At 40.3% G+C, this 22,495-nt stretch overlaps 1 protein-coding gene across 3 annotated transcripts; it reads left to right on the forward strand.

The window, feature by feature from the left end:
* Positions 1-512: 512 nt before the first annotated feature.
* Positions 513-17,034, forward strand: cwc22 (CWC22 spliceosome associated protein). Of its 3 annotated transcripts, none has more exons than XM_087177874.1 (20): positions 513-617; positions 1,882-1,938; positions 2,040-2,269; positions 3,158-3,441; positions 4,004-4,258; positions 5,555-5,683; positions 5,983-6,151; positions 7,066-7,119; positions 7,237-7,372; positions 8,328-8,534; positions 8,620-8,682; positions 8,773-8,868; positions 9,499-9,580; positions 10,014-10,074; positions 13,430-13,507; positions 13,719-13,871; positions 13,981-14,108; positions 14,683-14,784; positions 15,477-15,667; positions 16,270-17,034. In XM_087177874.1, exons 2-20 carry the CDS (start codon positions 1,884-1,886, stop codon positions 16,776-16,778), a joined length of 2,982 nt encoding a protein of 993 aa, XP_087034000.1. In that variant the 5' UTR covers positions 513-617; positions 1,882-1,883; the 3' UTR covers positions 16,779-17,034. The 3 variants fall into 3 exon arrangements, with proteins under 3 accessions (XP_087034000.1, XP_087034001.1, XP_087034002.1); XM_087177875.1 differs by having other exon boundaries at positions 3,164-3,441; XM_087177876.1 differs by having other exon boundaries at positions 3,170-3,441.
* Positions 17,035-22,495: the final 5,461 nt, after the last annotated feature.

The following is a 22,495-nucleotide window of genomic DNA, read 5'->3' on the forward strand; positions in this document are numbered from 1 at the left end:
TCAATCAATCAATCAATCAATCAGTCAATCAATCAATTAAACTTTATTTGAATATCATCTTTCATACTGGTTCATGCAATGAACAGTGCTTTTCAAATGACTGAGAAGCCAATAATAAAATAAAATAAATGTGAACAGTGAAAACAATTTGAGACTAATGCACACACACGCACACACACAAAAAGAAATGTAATAAGTATAAACTGATAAAAACCAAAGCCACGTTGTACAAATACTCAGAGATACCGATTAACATTTTATAAAGAAAACTTTTTATAAGCATATTAACAGCATTGTTACAGAAAAACCACCCTTTGACTGACAGTTCAACTAATTTTTTTTAGACTACAGCATTTCGTGTTTTTTTTCCACTATCATAACTCCTTGTTCTCCTTTTTCTAACTAAGGGATGAAAACACAGCATCCTTGGGGGAGGCAGTTATCATCACCACCAGGGGGCGATACAAAAACAGCCCCCAACGTTCAACCTGGCGACTTTTATTGTGAAATCCGGAAACTGTACGTGCCCCGGAAGCATTGTTGGTTATTGTAGGAAGTTTTCCGCCAGAAAAGCGACGCTGGTTTAACTGAGGGACGAAAAGTCGGGAAGGAGAACGGTAAGACGACATTGAAACTTAAAATATAGAAGGAGCAGAAAGAGTTTCTTGAAGAAAAAGTCGCCCGGTTTCTTTGCTCCAGCTGGCTAATAACCGGCAGTTTAACTACGTACAGAAAATGTAGCATTAGCAGCTTAGCTAACTCTAGCTGATTCAAACACACATGGCGATAAAACTGAAACGTTTGTTGGAAATGATTTAACAGTTACTTATTATACTGTTTATAATGTTTTAACATCTTGCCCAAAGTAATTTTTAAATGATTAATTTACACGTACGGACCATATCCGGTCGCGTATCATAGTGTTCGCTGTTCCTGTATATTACCCACAGGTAAATCTAAACTTTATTTAAAAGTTATAAGCATTTCTGTTATGTATGTTATATGTGTATTTTTCTAAGGTTAAGTTTCAGTTAAGTAGACAGCACTGAAAAATAACATTTGTAAAACATAGGAGCATGTCTTTACATCAGAGCTGAAATGATTTTATGAATAGATCGATTATTTGATTCGATTTTCAAGCAAAATAATCCAAAATATGTTTTATTTCAATCTTGATGGTTTGATCAAAGCGTGGATTTTTTTTAAAACCCTGCTAAACGGTCTTAAAGTTAATCTGGCGCATATTGTTGTTTGAACAACAATTCTGAGAACTCCTTCAAAATATATCTGGATAAGGACTAAGACCTGTCACGGTGAAGGTGAGAACAGGTAAATTATGCAGATCACCTTAAAGTAGTTACTGGAACATCAAATAAGCATTAATCCAGCACTGAAAATATTGTTTTATGTAATTAACAGTTATGTCAGATAATGTCCCTATCACAGACATGGTAGGGCAGCCAGAGAGTATTGATAGACAGTAGTCTCTTCATGGGATTTATTGATAGTAAGAAAACTAAAGATTATTGGGTGGAAAAATTCCCTTTGTTAAACAACAGAATCTATATTTTTCTTTATGTATGAGATGATGTGTGATAAAGATAAAAAAGAAAAAAATTAAACTATTTTGATCAATAATTAATCGTGTGAACAATTTTTTAATGAAATGTCAAAAAAAACAAACAAAAACAAAACACTGTTTCCATCTTCACAAGTATTAATATTTTCTGTGTTTATTCTATGGTAGCAAACTAAATAGATGCGTTAATAGATTCTGATAAGTCACTTTTGTGACAATCAATTATCAGGAAAAGAATCAATGAAATTTATCATGAAAATAGTCCTTTGCTGCAGCCATGGGTATATGTGTGTGTTTTCCAGGTATGGACTCTCCAGGCAGAAGTCGAAGTCCCAGTCCTGCGCAGAGAAAACATAGTGGTAAGCAGAATTGGCTGTCACTACTTTGTTCTATTGTTCTGGTAACAGTAGGTGTCCTTGTAGCTGCAGTTTTAATATTCATCTTCATGTCTTTTCTTCAGGAACTTCAGAGGACGAGTCCAGTCCAGCAGCAGAAAGACCCCAAAAGGCCGGCTCGGTAGAGAGAAGCCCAAAAGAGGGAGCGTCCCCTCAGGCCAGTCCTGCAGGACGCAGCCCCTCCAGGAGCCCCGCCTCTAGCAGCTCGGACAGCAGCAGCAGCAGCAGCAGTGATGATGAGGATGAACATAATGGGGCACTGAGGAAGATTAGGAGCAGCGTGGCCCAGATCAAAGTAAGCAAGGACTGATATAAACATGTTTTATTACTCAAAGTGATGCATGATTTTGCGATTCTGGACAGCTGGTCTCACAATGTCATGTGGTCTGCAGTGTTAATTTCCATGGCTTTGTTAGACAGAGTGGTCTTGGTTAGAGTAAGCTCGCTTGCTTCATGACAAAGACCAGTGAAGAGCATCTTTGCTAAATAAAGACGCAGCTTGATGATTGACAGAAACACAAATAGAAGGGATCTGTGTGTCCATTACTGTCAACTTAGACATGAACTCCCCAGATACCCACAAGCTTTTACTTAATGTAGAAACTGACCGAGTCTGACTATAAGTTGAACTGGAGCTGCTGCCTTGTCTCTTTTACAGCTGAAGTAAGACTTTAAAAAAAATGGCAGCATGTTTTTCTCAGTGTTTCCCACAGATTTGGATTATATTTGTGGTGGTAGCTGATGAGAGATAGGGGAAGGGTGTAATACCATATTAAATGATTATATACAGTATTATTATATAATACCATGTATTATTAAATAATACTGTATGTAAGGTACTCCTTTGCAAAGTACTTTTTGATAAATAAATAACTGAGCAATATACATCGTTTCACATTGCATTAATCAGAAATTAGAAAGCCTTTATTGTCATTGAAACCTGAGGGGCTGAACAAATCAATAACACTATGCACAGCCCTACAATGACATAAAATTTTACCCATTTGAAATAGTAATAAGAAATAAATAGTAAATCAGTATGTGGTGGTCAGTTTTCTGTTGGTCCGGTGTTCTTTGTCGAGTTCATGTCCAAGTCCAGCCTGCATTCAGATAGATCCAGATCATTTTAACATGTAAAAACAGAAGGGAATACTGCTCACACTCTGTGTGTTTGTTGTTCCAGAGGTCCAGGTCCAGGTCCAGGTCCAGGTCCAGGTCCAGAGAGCAAGACAGATCCAAGTCCAGAGAGAGAGATGCGTCCAGATCCAGGTCCAAATCCAGAGAAGAAGACAGATCCAGGTCCAGAGAGAGGGACAGATCCCGAGGAAGAGACAGATCAAGGTCCAGAGGAAGAGAAAGATCCCGGTCCAGAGGACGAGACAGGTCCAGGTCCAGGGGACGAGACAGATCCAGGTCCAGAGAGAGAGAGCGTGACCGGGAGCGCTACGACAGAGGACGATATGCTAGGTAACACACAGACAAAAACAGACCCACATATCTTGGTATCAGTTAGCTTGTAGTATTTTTGTAAGTGACTTTTTATTACTTTAATGTAAGATGATCAGTATGTTAAAGAAAGTTGTGACACGTAGATTAAATTCTTCTGAATACAGTAATACTCATTTTACAAGTTTTTTTTTTAAGTTTTTAAAAACTCTTTTAATGGTGAAATTGTGCTGCATTAGTAAACTTAAATGTACTCCGACCACTAAAACCACCAGACATTTTTAAGCCACACCAGACCAGTTCAGACCTGGGGGATGTTTTGTAAAGGTGGTCTGGAAAGGCAAATGCTTAGTGTGAAAAACCTGATTTGAGTGACTAACAATCTCAATTAGGTGAGTGTTCATGACTTAACAACATGATCTGAAACAATTCACAGTGAAGAAGACAGAGATGTGAAGAGAAAACTGTACTATGTAGTACTATCAATTGTATCGTTACAGTTCTGTAAAATTGTAATTTTAACGTAATAACATGAATAATTGAATGTTTTTGTCTCACCCCCGGCTTCCCTTGCTCCGCCCAGAGATCGCTATGACGATCGCCGTGACAACAGGAACGGGCGTTTTGACCGGCGGGGCAATCGGGATGCAGAGTCCGATTACAGGAGACGTGGCCGCTCCGCCTCCTCGCCGAGAGAAGGAGAGCCGGCGGTGGCCAACGAGCCGCCGGTCAAGAAGAAGAAGGAGGAGATTGACCCGATCCTGACGAGAACCGGTGGAGCTTACATCCCCCCCGCCAAGCTACGCATGATGCAGCAGCAAATCACTGACAAGAGCAGGTAAGAGCGTGTTTACTTAGTTGGTTTATAGACATGAGGATTTAGGGATATGGTTTGATTGGATTATAAATCTGAATCCAGTTCAGAATCTGCTCCTTAAATCCAAATTCTTTCTAATCCAATCTAATACGTAGTTTTTTTTAGTTTGTTGGTGGCAAATTAAGTAACAGAAGATAGAACTTGATGTTTAAGAATCTAGCTTTTTTCTAATAACGTCAGTAAAACAATTGTTTATTTTAATTGTGATTTAAGGACCAATTACTAGAAAAGCACGACAATGACATTAATAGAAATTACGGTAATTAACTATCAATTCAGAACTATGGACACTCTACTGTGCTGAAGGGTTGTAAGGCTTTCCCCACATGTTTTGTCACTACTCTCTTCATTAACCCTATCCCGTCTTTCCCTTTGCTGTGTTTTCTCCTCACTAGGGGGCTGTAGAAGCAAGAATAAAAACACAATGAAAATTATACTCATTCTGCTTTATCATTCAGTGAATATCAATTAAATAAATCACAGGTATTTTACATAAACAAGGTTTCCTGAAGGTAAACTTGTACCACTGCTACAAGTTGCAGAATCTCAGAAATTCCACAAGTTCTTACATAAACATGTTGAACCTGATGTTGCATGTAGTATCAGAAAGAGAGGCAAAAGAGACTAAACATAGAATGAATAAAAGATTTCATTAGGGATTCATTGGCTGCAGAACGTAACAAATTTGGGTATTTTACCAACTTGGAACCGGATCCAAAATGGAACTGGCAGTTGGGACCCATCCCCACGAGGATTGGAAACCATCCTCTCTTTTTATTTTAACTCCAGTCCTGTTTACGCTCTGTTACTGCTGATCATTTTTCTCGTGGAGACTTGAGACTTGATGCAGAGGGAAAATCCATCTTAATACAGATTTAGTCACCTCATTGTTTGCTTGAGTTGAGTTGTTATTATATGGTAAATTGGTTGAATGTGATGCATTCAAAGACGCTCTGACAGGAAATAAAACCTAAATGACAAAAAAAAATCAAATATGGACACTGAACAAAAATGTGAATGTGGTTATTTGTTACACTAAAAGATGTACTGTTTTTATATATAATAATATGTTCTTGCATTTTAACAAAACTGTAAAACACTCCCTGCAGCCAACGGCATTAAACCTAACTTTTGAGGAGCAGATTTTATTGAACTCACTTAACTTGTATCAACTCTGTTCTGAGGTGTGTTACCGAAATCTTGACTCACACCCTTTAATCTGTGTGTGTTGTTGCTGACGCCCCGCCTCCCGTGCAGCCTGGCCTATCAGAGGATGAGCTGGGAGGCCCTGAAGAAGTCCATCAACGGTTTGATCAACAAAGTCAACGTGTCCAACATTGTCATGATCATCCAGGAGCTGCTGCAGGAGAACATCGTCAGGGGGAGGTGAACAATAACACACACCCGTGAACAACTGCACATTAACACTTAATATGCAAATATAAACATTTTAGGTGGTGTTAGAAATTTATGTGACAATTGGAGTGAAACTGATTTTGTTGTAGCTATTTCAAATGAATCGGAAAATTCTTTCAACAAAGTGCTATCAGCCATTTTTTTGACACTTATTAACTAATTTGTTGTCTTTCTCAAAGTCACGCTTCCTGACTAGCATGATTGATTATAGAGATTTTTGTTCTGTTGTACCTTGCGGTCATGTAACTGTCGTTTTGTCTGTCCTTCAGGGGTCTGCTGGCTCGCTCAGTGCTCCAGGCTCAGGCAGCGTCTCCGATTTTCACTCACGTTTATTCTGCCGTCGTTGCCATTATCAACTCCAAATTCCCCCAGATTGGAGAACTGATCCTCAAGCGTCTCATCCTGGCCTTTAGGAGGAGCTACCGCCGCAACCTCAAGGTACCTGTCTGACTGACTGTATGAACAATAACCTGACTGCATACCAGCCTGTCTGACAGTCTGGGGAAGAAAATGTGCATCAGGTTCTGATCCAGCGTCTGGTTTCAAATAAACATGAATTGATGTGTGTCTCTATTTTCCAAGAGGTGCAAGAACCAATGGAAGCAGTGCTCCTGTAGTTTAGTATTTTCCTGATGTTGAAATTAATTTTGTTAATCTGTGTGGTGTTTTGGTGCCCACCAGTAAAAAAAGGGGACTTAAACTTTGAGAATAGACGTCTCAGAACAACATCCACTTCTGCCACAAAGTCTCCCCACACGAACTTTGTTAATTCACTCAACAAGAGCAACTTGAATACTTGGAGCAAATGCACAATAATAATGAAATAATGCATAAAATGTAAATAAGCTGTTTTAATAAATTACACATGATCATGTAGATGTGTTTAAATCTGCATCAGAAATTCATTTTTAATGTGGTAAAATGAGGAACATTAGTGAATCGGTCTTATCTATAAATGAACATGAGTGTTACGTAAGTGTTGCTTACGGTATCTGTTGCCCACAGCTGCTTTTATACTGAATGAAAATCTTCTCCTTCAGTTCATTAAATCCCTGCGGCTGTGTGAAGGCAGCACGATACATATGTTGATAAATTTGCAGCCTCTGTTTTGAGAAGTGCCGCATCACAGCACATTTTCGTTATGCACGGTCCGTCCACTGTGTTTACCGTAATGAAATCACACGCACATGACTCCAGACTGCTACAGAATAACCGCACATACACCTCTACACACGTCAGACAGGTAGATTAGGATTCGGTATTCTTAAATTTACTCTTCTTGTTATCATTGTAAGTAGTAGCACCGTTGAGGTCTGAAATGTATTAAAGCCTGTCTGTCTTTTGTTTTCCAGCAACAGTGCCTGACAGCCTCAAAGTTTGTGGCTCACCTCATCAACCAGAACGTGGTAGGTAGTGCCATCTGACTTTAGCATGGATGAAGGGTTTGAGTGTTGATGCTCAGCTCTAATGAGGTGTGTTTACTCCTCTCTCGCTCTGTCTGCTGCGATGTCTCGCTCCCTCAGGCCCATGAGGTTTTGTGTCTGGAGATGCTCACTCTGCTGCTGGAGCGACCGACTGACGACAGTGTGGAGGTCTCCATTGCCTTCCTGAAGGAGTGTGGCCTCAAACTGACCGAAGTCTCCCCTCGAGGAATCAACGGTATACTGCAAACTCACGATTATTGTCAACTTTTATTTATTTTTTCAGGGATACCTTGAGTGTTAGCCTCATTTTCAATGATGCTGAGATTACGTAAGCAGAAAGAGAACAAACCAAGCAGAAAAAATACAAAAGTCTGTTCCTCATAAAAACAATAACATTCAAAGACGTTAAGATTTAAAAGCATATTTCAAAATTGTCCCAGTCATTATCATAACTCATCGTGGCTGATCATCTCAGTTAGAGCTGAAATGATTATCCTTTAATTATTTAAGGCAAAGTCACAAACAAAAACACCAAATATTCAGTGCTCCCAGCTCTTTGGGAGGATTTGCTGCTTTTGCCTTTGTTATATCATCGTTAACTCCATGTCTTTGGGTTTTGAACTGTTTGCTCGAATGCTGAAGAATCAGACTTGTGATCAAAAGGTTCCCAGTTCAATCCCTGCAGTCTGGTTGGATAAAGTGAAGGAGCAGCAAAGTCCTTTCCTAATGACTATGCGAAGGTGAATAGATAGATAGTGAAACTATTCTAGATAAAAAAGTAAAAAGAAATGTAAATAATCCAGTTCAGATCCACTGTTAAGAGCCAAGTCAAATAACGTCAAACGTCAGCTTCTACAAACCTGATTCATCACAAAAACATCATTATTTTAGGGACTTTGTTTCCCCTGAAATAGTCTTCTAAGGCAGAACTCGCCCCCAAAAAATCAAAAAAAAGTCCTTTTAAGTCCTGCATCCTTTAAACTAAAGAATATTGCATTTATAAGAGAAATAAATACAAATATCAAATTGTAAAAATAAATACAAATATTTTCAAAATATTGAATACAAATATCAAGTACAATACTTACAAATAAGTAAGTATATACAAGTATTAATACAAAATAAATACAAATATCAGCACGTCACAAATATCAGCACGTGATCAGAAACATGTCTGTCTCTCCTCTCAGCCATATTTGAGCGTCTCAGGAACGTCCTCCACGAGTCGGCCATCGATAAGAGGGTCCAGTACATGATTGAAGTGATGTTTGCCATCAGGAAGGACGGTTTCAAAGATCATCCGGTGATCCCAGAAGGCCTGGACCTGGTGGACGAGGATGACCAGTTCACCCACATGCTGCCGCTGGACGATGAGTACAACACTGAGGACATCCTCAGTAAGAGCTGGATAGGGAGGGGAGGAATCTACTGGGGTCTAAGTGTTTATGTGGTAGTACTAACGGTGTGTTTGTGTTCACTCAGATGTGTTTAAGATGGACCCAGACTTCCTGGAGAACGAGGAGAAATACAAAACCATTAAAAAAGGTGAGAACGTGCATAAACGTCCGACTCTGTCCAATCAGCCATCACAGTTTTTCACAGTTTAACCAATCCGCTGTCACCTCCTCCTGACAGATATCCTGGACGAGGGAAGCAGCGATTCAGGGGAGGAGGGAGACGGCAGCGACGAAGATGAAGAGGATGAAGATGAGAATGAGGAGGGGGGAGAAGGTGAGACATGTTCTCCGGAACTAGAGAATTTTTTCTCCCCTGTTTTAACTGAAATTAAACAATTATCTAAATAGTTGCCGAGTACTTTTTGTTGATTGACTAATTGATTAATCAACTACTTAGCAGTAACTTAATACACTTCTGATATGTGATGTAGAAGGCTGAACAGTAAACAGTGAGGCTGTATGAGTCACAGCAGAAGCACAGGTGCGTTTGATTTCGTGGCGTCTTGGAACTGAGCCATCGTTAGTGAAATGTGTTGCACCTGTGCTTTTCCTGCCGCGTAACTCTGGATTACATGCTGTGTTGTTCCCTGCGAATCTGCTGTTGGTGTGAAGGACGTTTTGAATGCTGCGCAGGAATAGCAGAATCCACCCCTGACAATAAAAGTGACTGTAAATAGAGAGGGAATTACTGAATGTAAAGACATGGTTTGATTTGATTAAAATCATAAAGGACAATAACCTCAAAGGACACCTCACTGATCAGGTTTATGGTTAAATATTCTGATATTGTATTCTCACATTAGTTGTATTTCTAATGTTCTGATATGAACCTGATTTTAACATAATACACAACAAAACAGCATTTTCCGTGACCTTAAACATGACCTGTCTGTGTCTCTCCCAGATGAGAAGGTCACCATCTTTGATAAGACAGAAGTCAACCTTGTTGCTTTCAGAAGAACCATCTACCTCGCAATACAGTCCAGGTACACACACACACACACACACACACACACACACACACACACACACACACACACACACACACACAGACACACACACACACGTAACACATGTTATTATTAATACACACTCACATAGTCGGTGACTCAGTTGTCTCTCAGGGTGTTGGCAGTTATTTACAGCTTCTGCTATATTTGATGGAGTTTGGACTAATATTTAAAGCTGTGTGTGTGTGTGTGCGCTCGTGCGTGTGTGTGTGCGTGCGTGTGTGTGTGCGCCCTACTTACCATGGTTTAATTGAATATGAGTTCATAGGTTTGGAGAACAGGATGAAACACTGAAACAGATTGAGAAAATTACAGACACACACACAGAGTCTCACAAGCTCACTGATATACAGTCACCGACTGATTTGATTGATTGATTGATTGATTGATTGATCGATTGTTTCTGTAGTTTGGACTTCGAGGAGTGTGCTCATAAACTGATCAAGATGGACTTTCCTGACAGCCAGACGGTGAGTGCACGCACACACACACACACACACACACACACACATATAACTCTTGACTGATGTGAAAGGCTCCAACGATGCAATCAGACACATTAATGAGGATAAATGAGAAAACTTGTCTTTCTCTGAGTTTCCCACCTCAGAGGACTGAGTTCTCCATACTGGATAAATCTTAAAGAACGAGTGACTGATAATTAAACAACAAAGTTAAGACAATTGTTTAAAAAGGGATGCACAGTATATTGGTGGCTGATATATTATTGCCTGGGAAGTACAAAAATTATATCATTGTTACTGTTCTGATGATGCCTTGGTTGTGGACTTGGGATGGCACTTAATATCCAGTTCTCTCTGCAGACTGCTTCCCCACAGTCAACCCCATGTCCCCTTTTCACCCACAACACTGGTACATTGAACACAGCCATAAAGAGCTAAGATGATCGTAAATTTCTATGAATAAGCTCTAAACAAACACTGATTGTACGCACCAGTTGAGCCTAATTAGCATCTTATCTTAAAATTTGTTGAATTCTTGTAAAGCCCCTCCTCTCTCAGCGCTACCCATTCAGCAGTGAGTGTCCTCACATCAACAACGTCTAAACAGTATAATCCAAGGGATTAACCATTCATTAATGATGATAATTAAAAAGATTATATATTTATTCTAACGGTTTTTGTAGCCAGTAAAATGCTTGTCAGTGAGGGGATGAGGTATTAAACATTAAACAAAATACTGAAGATTATTTTCACAATCAGTTAATCTGTTGTTTATTTGTTTGATGAATCGCTCAGTTCGTAAAATGTCAAGAATTAGTGCAAAATATCGATCACACTTTCCCAGAGTCCGAGGTGACGTCTCTGATTTTTGATTGTTTTGTCCGAGTAACAGTTCAAAACACAAAAATTTAATTTCTAATGATATAAAACAAAGAAAAGCGGAAAATTGTCAGAATGGAGAAAACATCAGAAACATTTGGCAGTTCTTTCATGAAAAATATCTTTGATGACTTATCAGTTATCAGCAGTTGGCTGTTTTCTGTTGATCCTTATATTGATTAATAAGCTAATTGTTGCTATAAAAATATAAACTCAGGTCTGTGAGAAACATCATGTGTCTGAGGACACAGCTCTGTTAGTGTTGTTTGAGGACCAGCTTGTGCGTTTGATGGTTCGGCTCCTCGACACGTTTGCAGACGGAGGTGGACGAGAGCAGCGCCTTTTTACAGGCTGACGATCATTGATTTTGTCTGTTGAAATGAAAACTGTCGCTGTCGGGTTTTATCAGCAGTGTCGAAGAAGGTTGAAAACGGAGACAGGTTATGACTAGAAGGGCCCCTTGGCACAGATGAGTAAAAGGCCCCTCACCCCTCCTACACACTAACCCTAACCCCAGAGACTACAGACATCAGGGTCGTCATTTGTCGAGTCTTTCTAGTTCCAGTCTAATGTCTCTTTCTGGTTGTTTTTAGTCTCTTTCTGGTTGTTTTGTGCCTTTGTTGTCTACCCTCTTCATGTTTTTCATGGCATTGAAATGCAGAAACCACAAAATGATTCACCATTTTTCAAAGTGGAACAAGGCAACCTTCATTTTCAGTCAACTGTCAACAGTGTTCTCACGTCTTCAAGAATTTGAACTCCAAACGCACGGTGTACTCCTCTTCCCAAGAGTTTCATGTGATGGCAGCATAAACATTTAACTGTGACATGTCATTGACTTCAGTTGAAACACATGCTGCAGACTGTGGGAAAAAATCATCAACACCTGTCCCCAGCTTCTCATTCTGTACCTCGAGTTAAACACTGCGAACAGACTTTGGCTGTTTGAGCTGTTGATGCACATGATGAGAAAAATCATGAGCACGTGTTGGTCTCTGCATGTGTGTTGTGAGTGTACTACTGAAACAATTAGCTGATCAATTGAAAATTGAGAGACTGCAACAGTTTTGATGATAAACTGTTGAATTAATTTGCATTATATTTTTTTATTGTGAGAACTTGCTGCTTTTCATTGTTTTAAATGACTGTAAATAGAAGATCTTTGGGTTTGAAGACATCGCAGTGGACTCTCTCGTCAGTTAGATTTGTCTTTATTTAATATTTGATTGTGCTTTAGTTCATTAAATGAACACAAGATCGAGTGATGAACAAATGATTCTTCATGTTGGAGGCGCGGGGACTTTGTGTATGTGAGAGAGGGAGAGAGAGGTCAAAGCCGATGACCTTGTCAGCCAGAGTTTCATCAGCATCAGGATGAATCACTCAGCACAACAGCTGGAACACACACGCACACACACACTTGCACTCACTCTTTGAAGATGTTTGTCCTCTGACATATTTTTCTCACAGCCTCTGTCTCAAACACTGAACAGCCGCAGCGACTGAGGTGGTTCCTGAAGAAAAAACATTTCCATCGAGTCACGAAGCTCAAAAACATGAAATCTGAAAGCGTCTCACGTTTTCTGGTCTGAACTAAAACAACTTCTCGACGGACGTTGGATTAGACCGACAACATGTCCAGCATGGCAAACAACTTGTGCCACATAATAAGAAAAGAGGACGGTGTCTTTTCAGCCAGAACAGATTAATATATTATTGGAGAAGAGATAGAGGGGGATCAGGACGGAAGAGTTTTGGGTTCCTCCTGCAGAATCTTAGATTCTCACGAGCAGGAAGGAGGAACTTTTAATCTACAGTTGTTTCAAGAGCATCTGGAGTTATGACACTTTTGAGAAACGCCTCTTGAGACCGAGGAACATTCATAAGATACTTTAAATATAGCCTTGAGATGCTTTTGAAATGTGGGTCAGGTCATTGTTTGAACATGCGTGTGTGTGTGTGATCTCAGACAGACGCTGTCGTCACAGCTGCTCTTTACACATCACACACAATCAAAACAAAACGGCTTGAGCTGTTGTTTTCCCTCAGGTTGAGTGGTGACGCCGAACCTCACTTTGGCACCACTTTGGATGTAACCCACCACTGAGATTTTACACCTCACTGCTGCTCTCCAGTTCACATAGTTGGAACTTCATTCCCATTTAACGCTGAGCTTTTAAAGGATCCAATCAGATCACAGCTGACTGAGAAGCTTCAACGCAAAGAAATAGTCAGAGATATTTTAGGTAATTTAACTCAAAAAAGTCTTAAAAGTGTTTTACTAATGGCTAGTTTCACAAAGTTTCCTCCTCCGACATGAAGATTGATCCCACCAGGCTTCATCACGCTGACTTATTATTGCAGCTGCTGGAAACAAACACAAACTCAGTTCAGATTACACGTTATACAGATTAAACACCTTGATGAACACAATGTTAATTTTTATTTGGTATTACAAGATATTTTATGTTTGTGTGAACAGAAGGAGCTGTGTAACATGATCCTGGACTGTTGCGCTCAACAGAGGACCTACGAAAAGTTCTTTGGTCTGCTGGCCGGGGTGAGACACACATACGAGCACAAACACACACCTACACATCTTGCTTCTAAGAACATTATAATGTAAAATAATAATAAATGTACACATCCACCTTGAGAATCCACGACCTGAGACATCTGAAGCACTGGACAGATTGAAAGCACTTGTTTACGTGTCTGTGTGTGTCTGTCTGTCTGTGTGTGTTTGTGTCTGTGTCTGTCTGTGTTTTCAGAGATTCTGTCTGCTGAAGAAGGAGTACATGGAGAGTTTTGAGGGGATTTTTGCGGAGCAGTACGACACGATTCACCGACTGGAGACCAACAAACTGAGGAACGTGGCCCGACTGTTCGCTCACCTGCTGTACACGGACTCTGTCCCTTGGAGTGTAAGGACACACAAACTTCCATTAAATCTGCTCCAGTCTGACCAAACTTAGTTTAATTTTGCTCTCTCTAATTGAATTTCCTCATATTACCCACCCCTCTCTCGACCAGGTGTTGGAGTGCATCAGGATGAGTGAGGAGACTACAACGTCGTCCAGCAGGATCTTTGTGAAGATCCTTTTCCAGGAGCTCTGTGCCTACTTGGGCCTCCCCAAACTCAACCAGAGGCTCAAAGACCAGTACGAACACACACACACACACACACAGTCATACCACTATCACACAGAGTACTCAGACTGTGTTAATAGAGCCCTATAACATCTGCTAGATTCTCTTCATCATTATATTTTCACATGCAGCCTTTTGAAAAGCTGAAACATTGTGTGTCCATATTCAGAGGTAGATGAGTCTTTACTGCTGAACTCGACAGTGACGTGTGAACACATGTAAATACTTTGTTAGCAATCTACAGCTACAGCTGCCATGAGGCTTTGGCAGCCAAAGGTCAGCAGGTCAACTTTTGAGAAATATGACAGAAATCTCAGGACATTCAAATGGTAATGGTAAAGAGGCAGGTCGTGTATAAAAAGTAACAACATGGATCTAATATGAACATGAAGGTTTTAGGGCTGAAGATCAGAGATAGACACAATAAAGTTGGACAACGTGAGACTGGCTGCAGGTTTCGGCTGTTACTGTGCTTGTGTGTCTACTACTAGCTGGAAGAGTAGATGGGCTACAATGTGAAAACATGATGATGACTGGTGAGTGTATGCTATTTGTTACTAAAGTGTGTGTGTGTGTTTGTTTCAGGACTCTGCAGCCGTTCTTTGAAGGTCTCTTTCCTCGTGATAATCCCAGAAACACTCGCTTCGCCATCAACTTCTTCACCTCTATTGGACTGGGAGGACTAACGTAAGAGACACACAAAAACACATACACAATGTGGCCAAAAGTATGTGGACATCTGAACGTTATAGCCATAATATGTGATAGTAGTGAGACTTGAGATTCCCAAACCATGGGCGTTATTCAGATTTCCAAACCTGGCTGTTGGGATTTTGCTCTTTGTGCTTGTGCGCTGTGTTTGGAGCAGAAACACAACAAATCTATTTATGAGTTGTTTATGAATGTGATGACGTGATTATGAGCAATGTCAAATGATCAGTTTCACTGTTCTTCTTCTTCTTTTAAATAAATATAACCACGCTTTCTGTAATTGGTACGAAATTATTCTGGCTCTCCCATATGTATATTTAATATAATATTTAGTTTTGTACTCATTCAGTTAACTGAACTAACTAAGGTAAATGAGAAAAGGACTCTATCTCCCTTTTTGCAGAAGTAACATAAATTGTGTATGAATGCACAATTAATATTAATGTAGAATTTTAATATGAATTTATTTATTACAAAAACAGTTAAATTTTAAATGTTTAGGGCCTTCCCCAAACTGCCACCCAGTTGGAAGCACACTATTGTCTCAAATATTATTGTATGCTGTAATTTCAGAGTCTATATTCACACATTGACAATGACCAACAACACTATATTGTGCATCTTGTACCTACATGTATTTCACACACACTTTTCTCACTCTCTCTCAGGGACGAGTTGAGGGAACATTTGAAGAACGCTCCAAAGATGATCATGACTCAGAACCAAGAAGTGGAATCCTCTGACTCGTCCTCGTCCTCTTCATCCTCCTCTTCCTCATCTGACTCCTCCTCCTCGGACTCCTCCAGCGAATCAGATTCAGACTCCTCAGACTCTGACTCCTCCAGCAGCAGCAGCTCAGGTAAGTCTGTATTAATTTACTGCAGTTAAATATGTCCCAGTGTGCAGGATGGTTACATTGCTGCCTCAGGGATTCTGGATAATTAAGTCCTGAACTAATTAGACCCGATCCAAAAGGTGTTTGATCTGAATAGCTTCTGCTCCGGAAGCAGCTAAAGGTTTTACCTAAAGTTGAGTGTGTGATAGGAACCCATTGGGAGAGAGTTTCAGTCAGAACCATCACACCTGTAGGAAACACTTTCACTGCTGCTGCAGTAGCTCGAAAGATGATAAACTCATGATTGACAAGTTCATTTTAGTAAAAACGAATTGAATGAATTAATGAATGAATTAATCCTTTTCAGCTGGTTAATCCATCCATCCATTTTCTGCTGCTTATCCAGGTGCAGAGTGTGTTAATTAAATGAATTATGTCATTAGGAGTAACTCTATCGCCCCTACTGATTTTCTGTCATACTTTCATACATTGGTTTTATGATTATGAATGAAATTGCATTTGATGTGATGTTTAAAAGTTATTAAATGTTTAAATTTAAGTTGTGTGTAGAGTGAGCAAGTAAAAGATTAATAGATGAGTGATTATTTATTCCTCTTGTGCTTCAGACTCGGACAACAAACACAGGAAGAAGAAGAAGAGAAAACAACAAAGTGAGGAGAAGAAGAAGAAAGAGAAGGACAAGAAGAAGAAGAAGAAGAAGAAGGAGGACAAACCAACTGACAAGAAGCAAACCAGACACAGGAGCGACAAAGACGGGGAGGATGACAGTGACGACGAGAAGCAGGCGAGGAAGGACAGGAAAGGCCATGCACGTGAGGCGGAGGAGCGAGAGCGCGCACGTGAGGGCGCCCGTCGGAACAGACGAGATGAAAGAGCAGAAGAAGAAGAAGAAGAAGAGCAGCGGAAAGAGGAGGAGAGGAGACGAAAAATGGACGTTCAAGGCAGGCAAAGGGATGGAGAGAGGGAGAGAGACAGAGACAGAGGGAGGGAAAGAGAAAGAGAGCAAGAGCGACCAAGAGAGAGAGAGAATGAGGAAAAGAGAGACAGGGAGAGAGAGAGGAACAAAGAGAACAGAGACAGGAACAGAGAGAGAGAGGACAGGAGGAGGAGGTAAAACTCTTCATCCCTCCGTCCTGAAGCAGCAGTGATGGACTGATGACTGACAGACAAGTGAATCTTTTCCTTCTGTCATCCCTCCATTCTCCCCCCTATCCTGTCACTCTGGTGTTTTGGATTCAGGTCCCATCTCTCTCTTCACCTCTCCCTCTCTCCCTCTCGTCTTCGTCTGTCTGTATTTTCTATTGTTGATTTTTGTTGTTTATGAAATTAGAAAAAAAAAAAACATTAAAGTTGCTTTACATGTTTTCTAATCTGTTTCTGTTTCCACTGTTTCCAGTTCCCGACCAGGTGAACTGTTTTATTTACTGTGGAGTCACTACAAGCTGTTTGTTTCTTTCCCCCAAACACTTAGAAAAAGTTGATCCTTTTTAGGGAAATCCACTTACATTCAAATGTGAAGATCACACCACACCACACAAATATCTAAGTAACTGTAGAGTGAAATGAATAATCTAATAAATAAACCAGGTAGAAAAATAATATTATGGTAAATTTCCTCAGTCCTGTTGTAAAAGCAAGCAGGGAGTTGTGGTTTGTGTTGTAATAAATCAGAGTTTATATTTATAATCTAGTGAGACATGATTCATACAAACATCATCTCTGCCTCCACCTCTGCTTATAGCTGCTTCTCCTGCTTATGTCACCCCTTGCTTTTCACTCCAGTGACGATTATCCACTCATATTGTATCAATTCTAAAAATATCAGTGCTGTAACTGATGCAAGTAATACATAGGTCAATGAAACAACAGTAAACAGTGATAAAAACCCATCAAAATATACTGCAACACAAATGATTTTGTCCGACCAACAACCCAAAACCCCAAAGTAGTTCATTTAATATGAGACAAAGAAAATCTGATTTTTGGCATTTTTATTTCCTAAAATAGCCAATTCATTTCAATCGACTTGTTAGTTAATTAACTACTAATCTTGGCAGCTAAAGATAACATACCAGTACTTCTAAATCTGACTAATTTACATGTTGTTTGTGTTTTCAAACGGAATATTTCAACATTTTCCATGAGATTGGTACAGACACTGGTGTTCCCCTCAGGATGAATTGTAATAACATTGGTGAGACTTGTGGAGACATTAAACCCTTGAACAGATGGAAGCAGCTGTTTGAAATATCCAAACACTTAGGGAACCCTGATGATGCGATACTGAAATGTGACTAATCAGTTCTGTCAACACACAGTCACACACACACGCACAATTTGCTGAATCCATAAACACACTGAAACTCGTCCAATTTCAGCTCAACAAGCTTCAGTACCAGATTCTTGATTAGCATTAAAGCAGTAGTGAGTTCAGAGACCCACAGCCAGGCTGCGGACCAACAGAACCTCTAGGTATCAGCGGTAAAAGAAGATCTCAGGTCCTTTACTTAACTAAAAGGATTAATATAGCACTGTAAAAAATACTGCATCATAAGCATCTGTCCTGCTTTCAAAATCTTTTGTAAAATTACACAAGTATTGTGAGCAAAATGTGCGAAAAGGGGCCATTTGTAGCCCCTTTAAGTTTCCTGAAGAACATGGTTTCTTGCCGGGAGCAGGTGTCGGGATTGATCGTCAGAGTGATGAGCTAGTTAAAGATAACTTCAGCGGGAAGAAAAGACGTGATCGAGACAAGAGTTAAGACTGATGTTGCTTTCCACATCTGGGCGAGTAAAGGAATGAAGTTTGATGCTGAACTCGATTCTTCTAGACTGGTAAGTAAACAGCCGTTAATGCTAACGTTAGCTATGTAGCAATAGCAAAACTTACAAATAGCTCCTTTTGATTTGAAACGCTACCAATCTCAAGAAGTGTTTCTGAATATAATTACATCCTTAAAAAAAAAAAAAAACCAACAACTTACTTTCACTTGACTTTATTATTGGTTAATAAATCATTTGCTGGTACTTTATAGATCAGTTACAAGAGGAACCTTTGGGTTGCCAGGTTGTGGGAAATCCTCCTTCATGATGCCACTTTTCTTGTTTTGTTTTTTTTTAGGTCTTAAATTCATTCAGGAGATTGAAGAAGTACAAATATCTCAAAATGGAATTTGAGTCAAAATACTCGGTTACTTTCCACCAATGCTGGGTGCCGCAGCAATGTGTAGTATATTTATGTTTGTGCTGTTTGTAAAGGCTCATCTGTTTCAGGTTTTACCACTTAAAACTGAAAAATGTAGGTTGTTGAAAGCAGTATTTTTGTTTACAGTAAACCGTCTCTTCTGGTGGCGTCAGCTCAGCATGTGCTGATGTCTGCACTTCGTTGACTTTTATCTCTTCAACAGGAACAACACAGTCTGAACTTTCCCGTCGTACCTGCCTGGTTTCTCCACGCCGTCCTGTGATCAGTGATGTGGAAGTCAAGTGTGTGTCTGACTCTTTCCTCCACTATCTCTTGCACGTCACGATGTCGCTTCACTGCACATAATAAGTCTGGGCTGCCACTGACCTGAAAGAAACACTGCACTAATGTTGTGAGTCTTCCCTAACACACACTGTTGTGTTTAAGTGTGTTGTTAAGCTTCTGACTGTATTAAGAAGCAATTTGCTGTCTGTAATTGTGCACGGCTGCAGAATACTGTTGTTTGCACCAACTGTACACACAGGATATGCATATAATATTAATTAAGGGTTTTGATCCTCAGTGTAAACACACTTAGCATTTTATTATTTAATTGGGTTATTTATTTGTTTTTAGGACACATTTCTAACTCCTGCTGTTCCTAATGAAGCTCCCTCTTAGCTCAAACAAATTACTGTTGGTACTGGACTACTTTGTGGCCAAGCACAGTTATAACACACACTACACACAGGAGACTTAACATGTTAATAACAGGTGATTGTAGGTTTTTAAAAAAAAATTTGGACAGAGCCAGGCTCTTTTCAGTCTTTATGCAAAGCCATGTTGGCTGTAGCCTAATTTTGAACGATTCAGACTGTACAATGACTCTCCTATGTGTATGGCGAGGGGAAGACATATATTTACCCACCTACCTATCTTATTTTATACGATTTATGTAAAGTAGTTGCTGCAACACTTCAATTTCACTTTGGGATTATCTGTCTGTCCGTCTGTCACTATTCGTTTAAGAAGAAGCACTGAATCAGAAAGTTTGCTCCAAACTGGAATCTATCTCTTATTCTCTCTCTCGTGTGTGTGTGTGTGTGTGTGTGTGTGTGTGTGTGTGTGTGTGTGTGTGTGTACTGGTTTTGCTCCCTGTTACTGCCAGCACCCACTCCTCACACACACACTCACACTCTGCTGTATCCTTGTACAACCTTGATGTGGTGTTCAAGGTGAGAGGGGGAGATGCCTGCCTGTGTGTGTGTGTGTGTGTGTGTGTGTGTGTGTGTAAGTGGGTCGCTGCAGTGCTAGATTGGGATTGGTTGGATGTCCTGAGGAGCAGAGGAGTCGGATTGGTTTGCTGCTGCAGCAAATGGAGGAACGGATCCACTGGGACCTGGGAGCTGCAATGAACTCTGGGAAACCACAGCAAGGCCCTCAGCTGAGTGAGGTGGGGGGGGGTGGGGGGTTCAGGATAAAGTAAGAGAGCTGTTGGAGATGAGTTAGAAGATGAGGAGGTGAAGTGGACTCCTCTTTCTCCCTCTCTTAAATTCTAATATTGATCTCAAAGTTTCCAGAGATATTTTAATTTCATGTGTTTATTTAGAAGGACAACACACATTCATCAGCATTGCTGTGAATGTGTGTGTGTGTAAGCCGGCTGCCTGATTTTCAACAGTCCTTTGGCGAGTTAATCTGAAACCAACACAAAGCAACAAAACACAGCTAAACAATACTGATTATAGACTGAATTTTGGGAAGATAGTCCAACATCCCCTCTGTTATAGCTCCGGTTTGGTCTCCACCCACTCACCCACTCCCGTGTTTGTCTGCTGTTTGGTGCTGAGCAGGAAGAGCACACTGGGCAGTTAATGCTTTTTCATTGACAACATCTGTTTACTGTAGCGAAAATGATGCTGTGACAGTGATGAGTGAACCACAGCTGTAAAAGTGTGGTCCAGAAAAAAAACTAAACAATGAGCTTAAAGACAGTAAAAAGAGCTGAGGAGACCAGTCGTATGATTATTCTCTGTAGGTTTGTCACTACAAGCAAAACCCTTTCACATGCAAGCGATCATGTGATCCATTGTTAGTATAGAAAGGTTGATTATTGCTGCTTTAAAGACACTGTATATGGAATTTAAAGGATAAGGCTGGTGGTTATCCGTACTTTTGTTGACAGCTCATCCCATTAAAAGACTGTCTGTCTGATTTTTTTTAAAGGCTGATACTGATATTTGAGAGTTAAAATAAGGAAATAGATTATATTTGTTTTTAATGACTGCGACCAATAAATGCACTGGGCAGGAAATTTTACAGTTGAAAAATATAACTGACTATATTATTACAATTATATATTAGCCAATATATCATCCTGGATGATTCAGTCCAGTTAATAATTATGGTCAGTAATATCCTGAAAAAATACACACAAAATAAACAGCAGTATGTGTGTTCATAGTAATGAAGGAAAATGTCAGAGTACACCAGTTCATATCACTGTGATATACAACATATCAGGCTCTTGTACAGGGGTAATACTTATTAGTGGAATCGATTCATCGTTGTTTTGGCTCTTCTCGTTGGATTTGTTGACAACGGATTTGTTGGTTGGAAAGTGGGCACCAGTCAGTCTGCTGAGCTTCAGGCAGACAGGCAGACGTATCTCTCAGAGCAGCAGTGTGAAATGCCTCAGCTCTCTGACATGATACCTGTCTGTCCGTCTGAACTCTGGTACTGAAGAATCTGTGAGCCACTGATAATGCACCCTGAGGTGTGCTAACAACACAAATGAGACTCAGAGTGACCGCAATATGAGACAAAGTGACCTCAGTGAGACTCAAAAAGTCACGCAGAGATTAGAAAATAACCACAGACACTGAAAATGACCACAGACAGATGCACAGCGACCACAATATGAGACAAAGTGGCCGCAAAGAGACGCAGTAATTGTTTTGTGTCTCTGAATCTGTGTCTCTTGTGTCTTGTCTTTAATATGTTTGTGCCCAGGAGCTCATCATCTCATGATCCGTCCGTGGTGTGAAGCTAGAGAGAAGGGATCTTACCAGACCTCTGCAGCCCGCTCCTCGTCTCTGAGGAGAGCAGTGCTAAATCAGTGGAGCACTCGTTAAGTCATAGATTCAGTTCTGGCTCAAGGAAACTGTGAAATGATCCTTTAACCTGACGCCTCCTGACAACATGGACAGGTGAGTTGACTGTAAATACAGAGAGAGGTACAACAGAGGCTACTGACAGCTGAGAACAGTGTGTGTGTGTGTGTGTGTGTGTGTGTGTGTGTGTGTGTGTGTGTGTGTTGTAGTCAGTATTTACTGTTTTAAAATAGATTTTATCCGTTTTTTTGCCAACACAAAACCTGGCAATGAATCAACCTGCTGTACACACACACACACACACACACGCACACACACACACTCACACCATACACACAGACAGACACAGGTAACGAGCTGGTGTCGGATATTTCTGTCCTCTAAAATCCATCCAACTGTGGTTCTTTTATTTTTATTGGATGCAATTTAAGCCTCTCACTCTCCCTCTCCCCCTCTCCTCCTCTGTATGTTTGTGTGTGGCGCATGCGCATTCCTGCCGCTCGGCTCTCGGTGCGGCGCAGGGCGCGCGGCTCTC

The sequence above is a fragment of the Seriola lalandi genome, unplaced genomic scaffold (assembly GCF_002814215.2).
Source record: "Seriola lalandi dorsalis isolate HSWRI2012SDOR001 ecotype SW California unplaced genomic scaffold, Sedor1 jcf7180002054659, whole genome shotgun sequence".
NCBI classification, from domain to species: domain Eukaryota; kingdom Metazoa; phylum Chordata; class Actinopteri; order Carangiformes; family Carangidae; genus Seriola; species Seriola lalandi.

Coding starts and splice junctions, on each gene's coding strand:
- cwc22 (XM_087177874.1), top strand. CDS start 1,884: ATGGACTCTCCAGGCAGAAGTCGAAGTCCCAGTCCTGCGCAGAGAAAA. Junction 7,373..8,327: donor CTCCCCTCGAGGAATCAACG/GTATACTGCAAA, acceptor CTCTCCTCTCAG/CCATATTTGAGCGTCTCAGG. Junction 8,683..8,772: donor ATACAAAACCATTAAAAAAG/GTGAGAACGTGC, acceptor TCCTCCTGACAG/ATATCCTGGACGAGGGAAGC.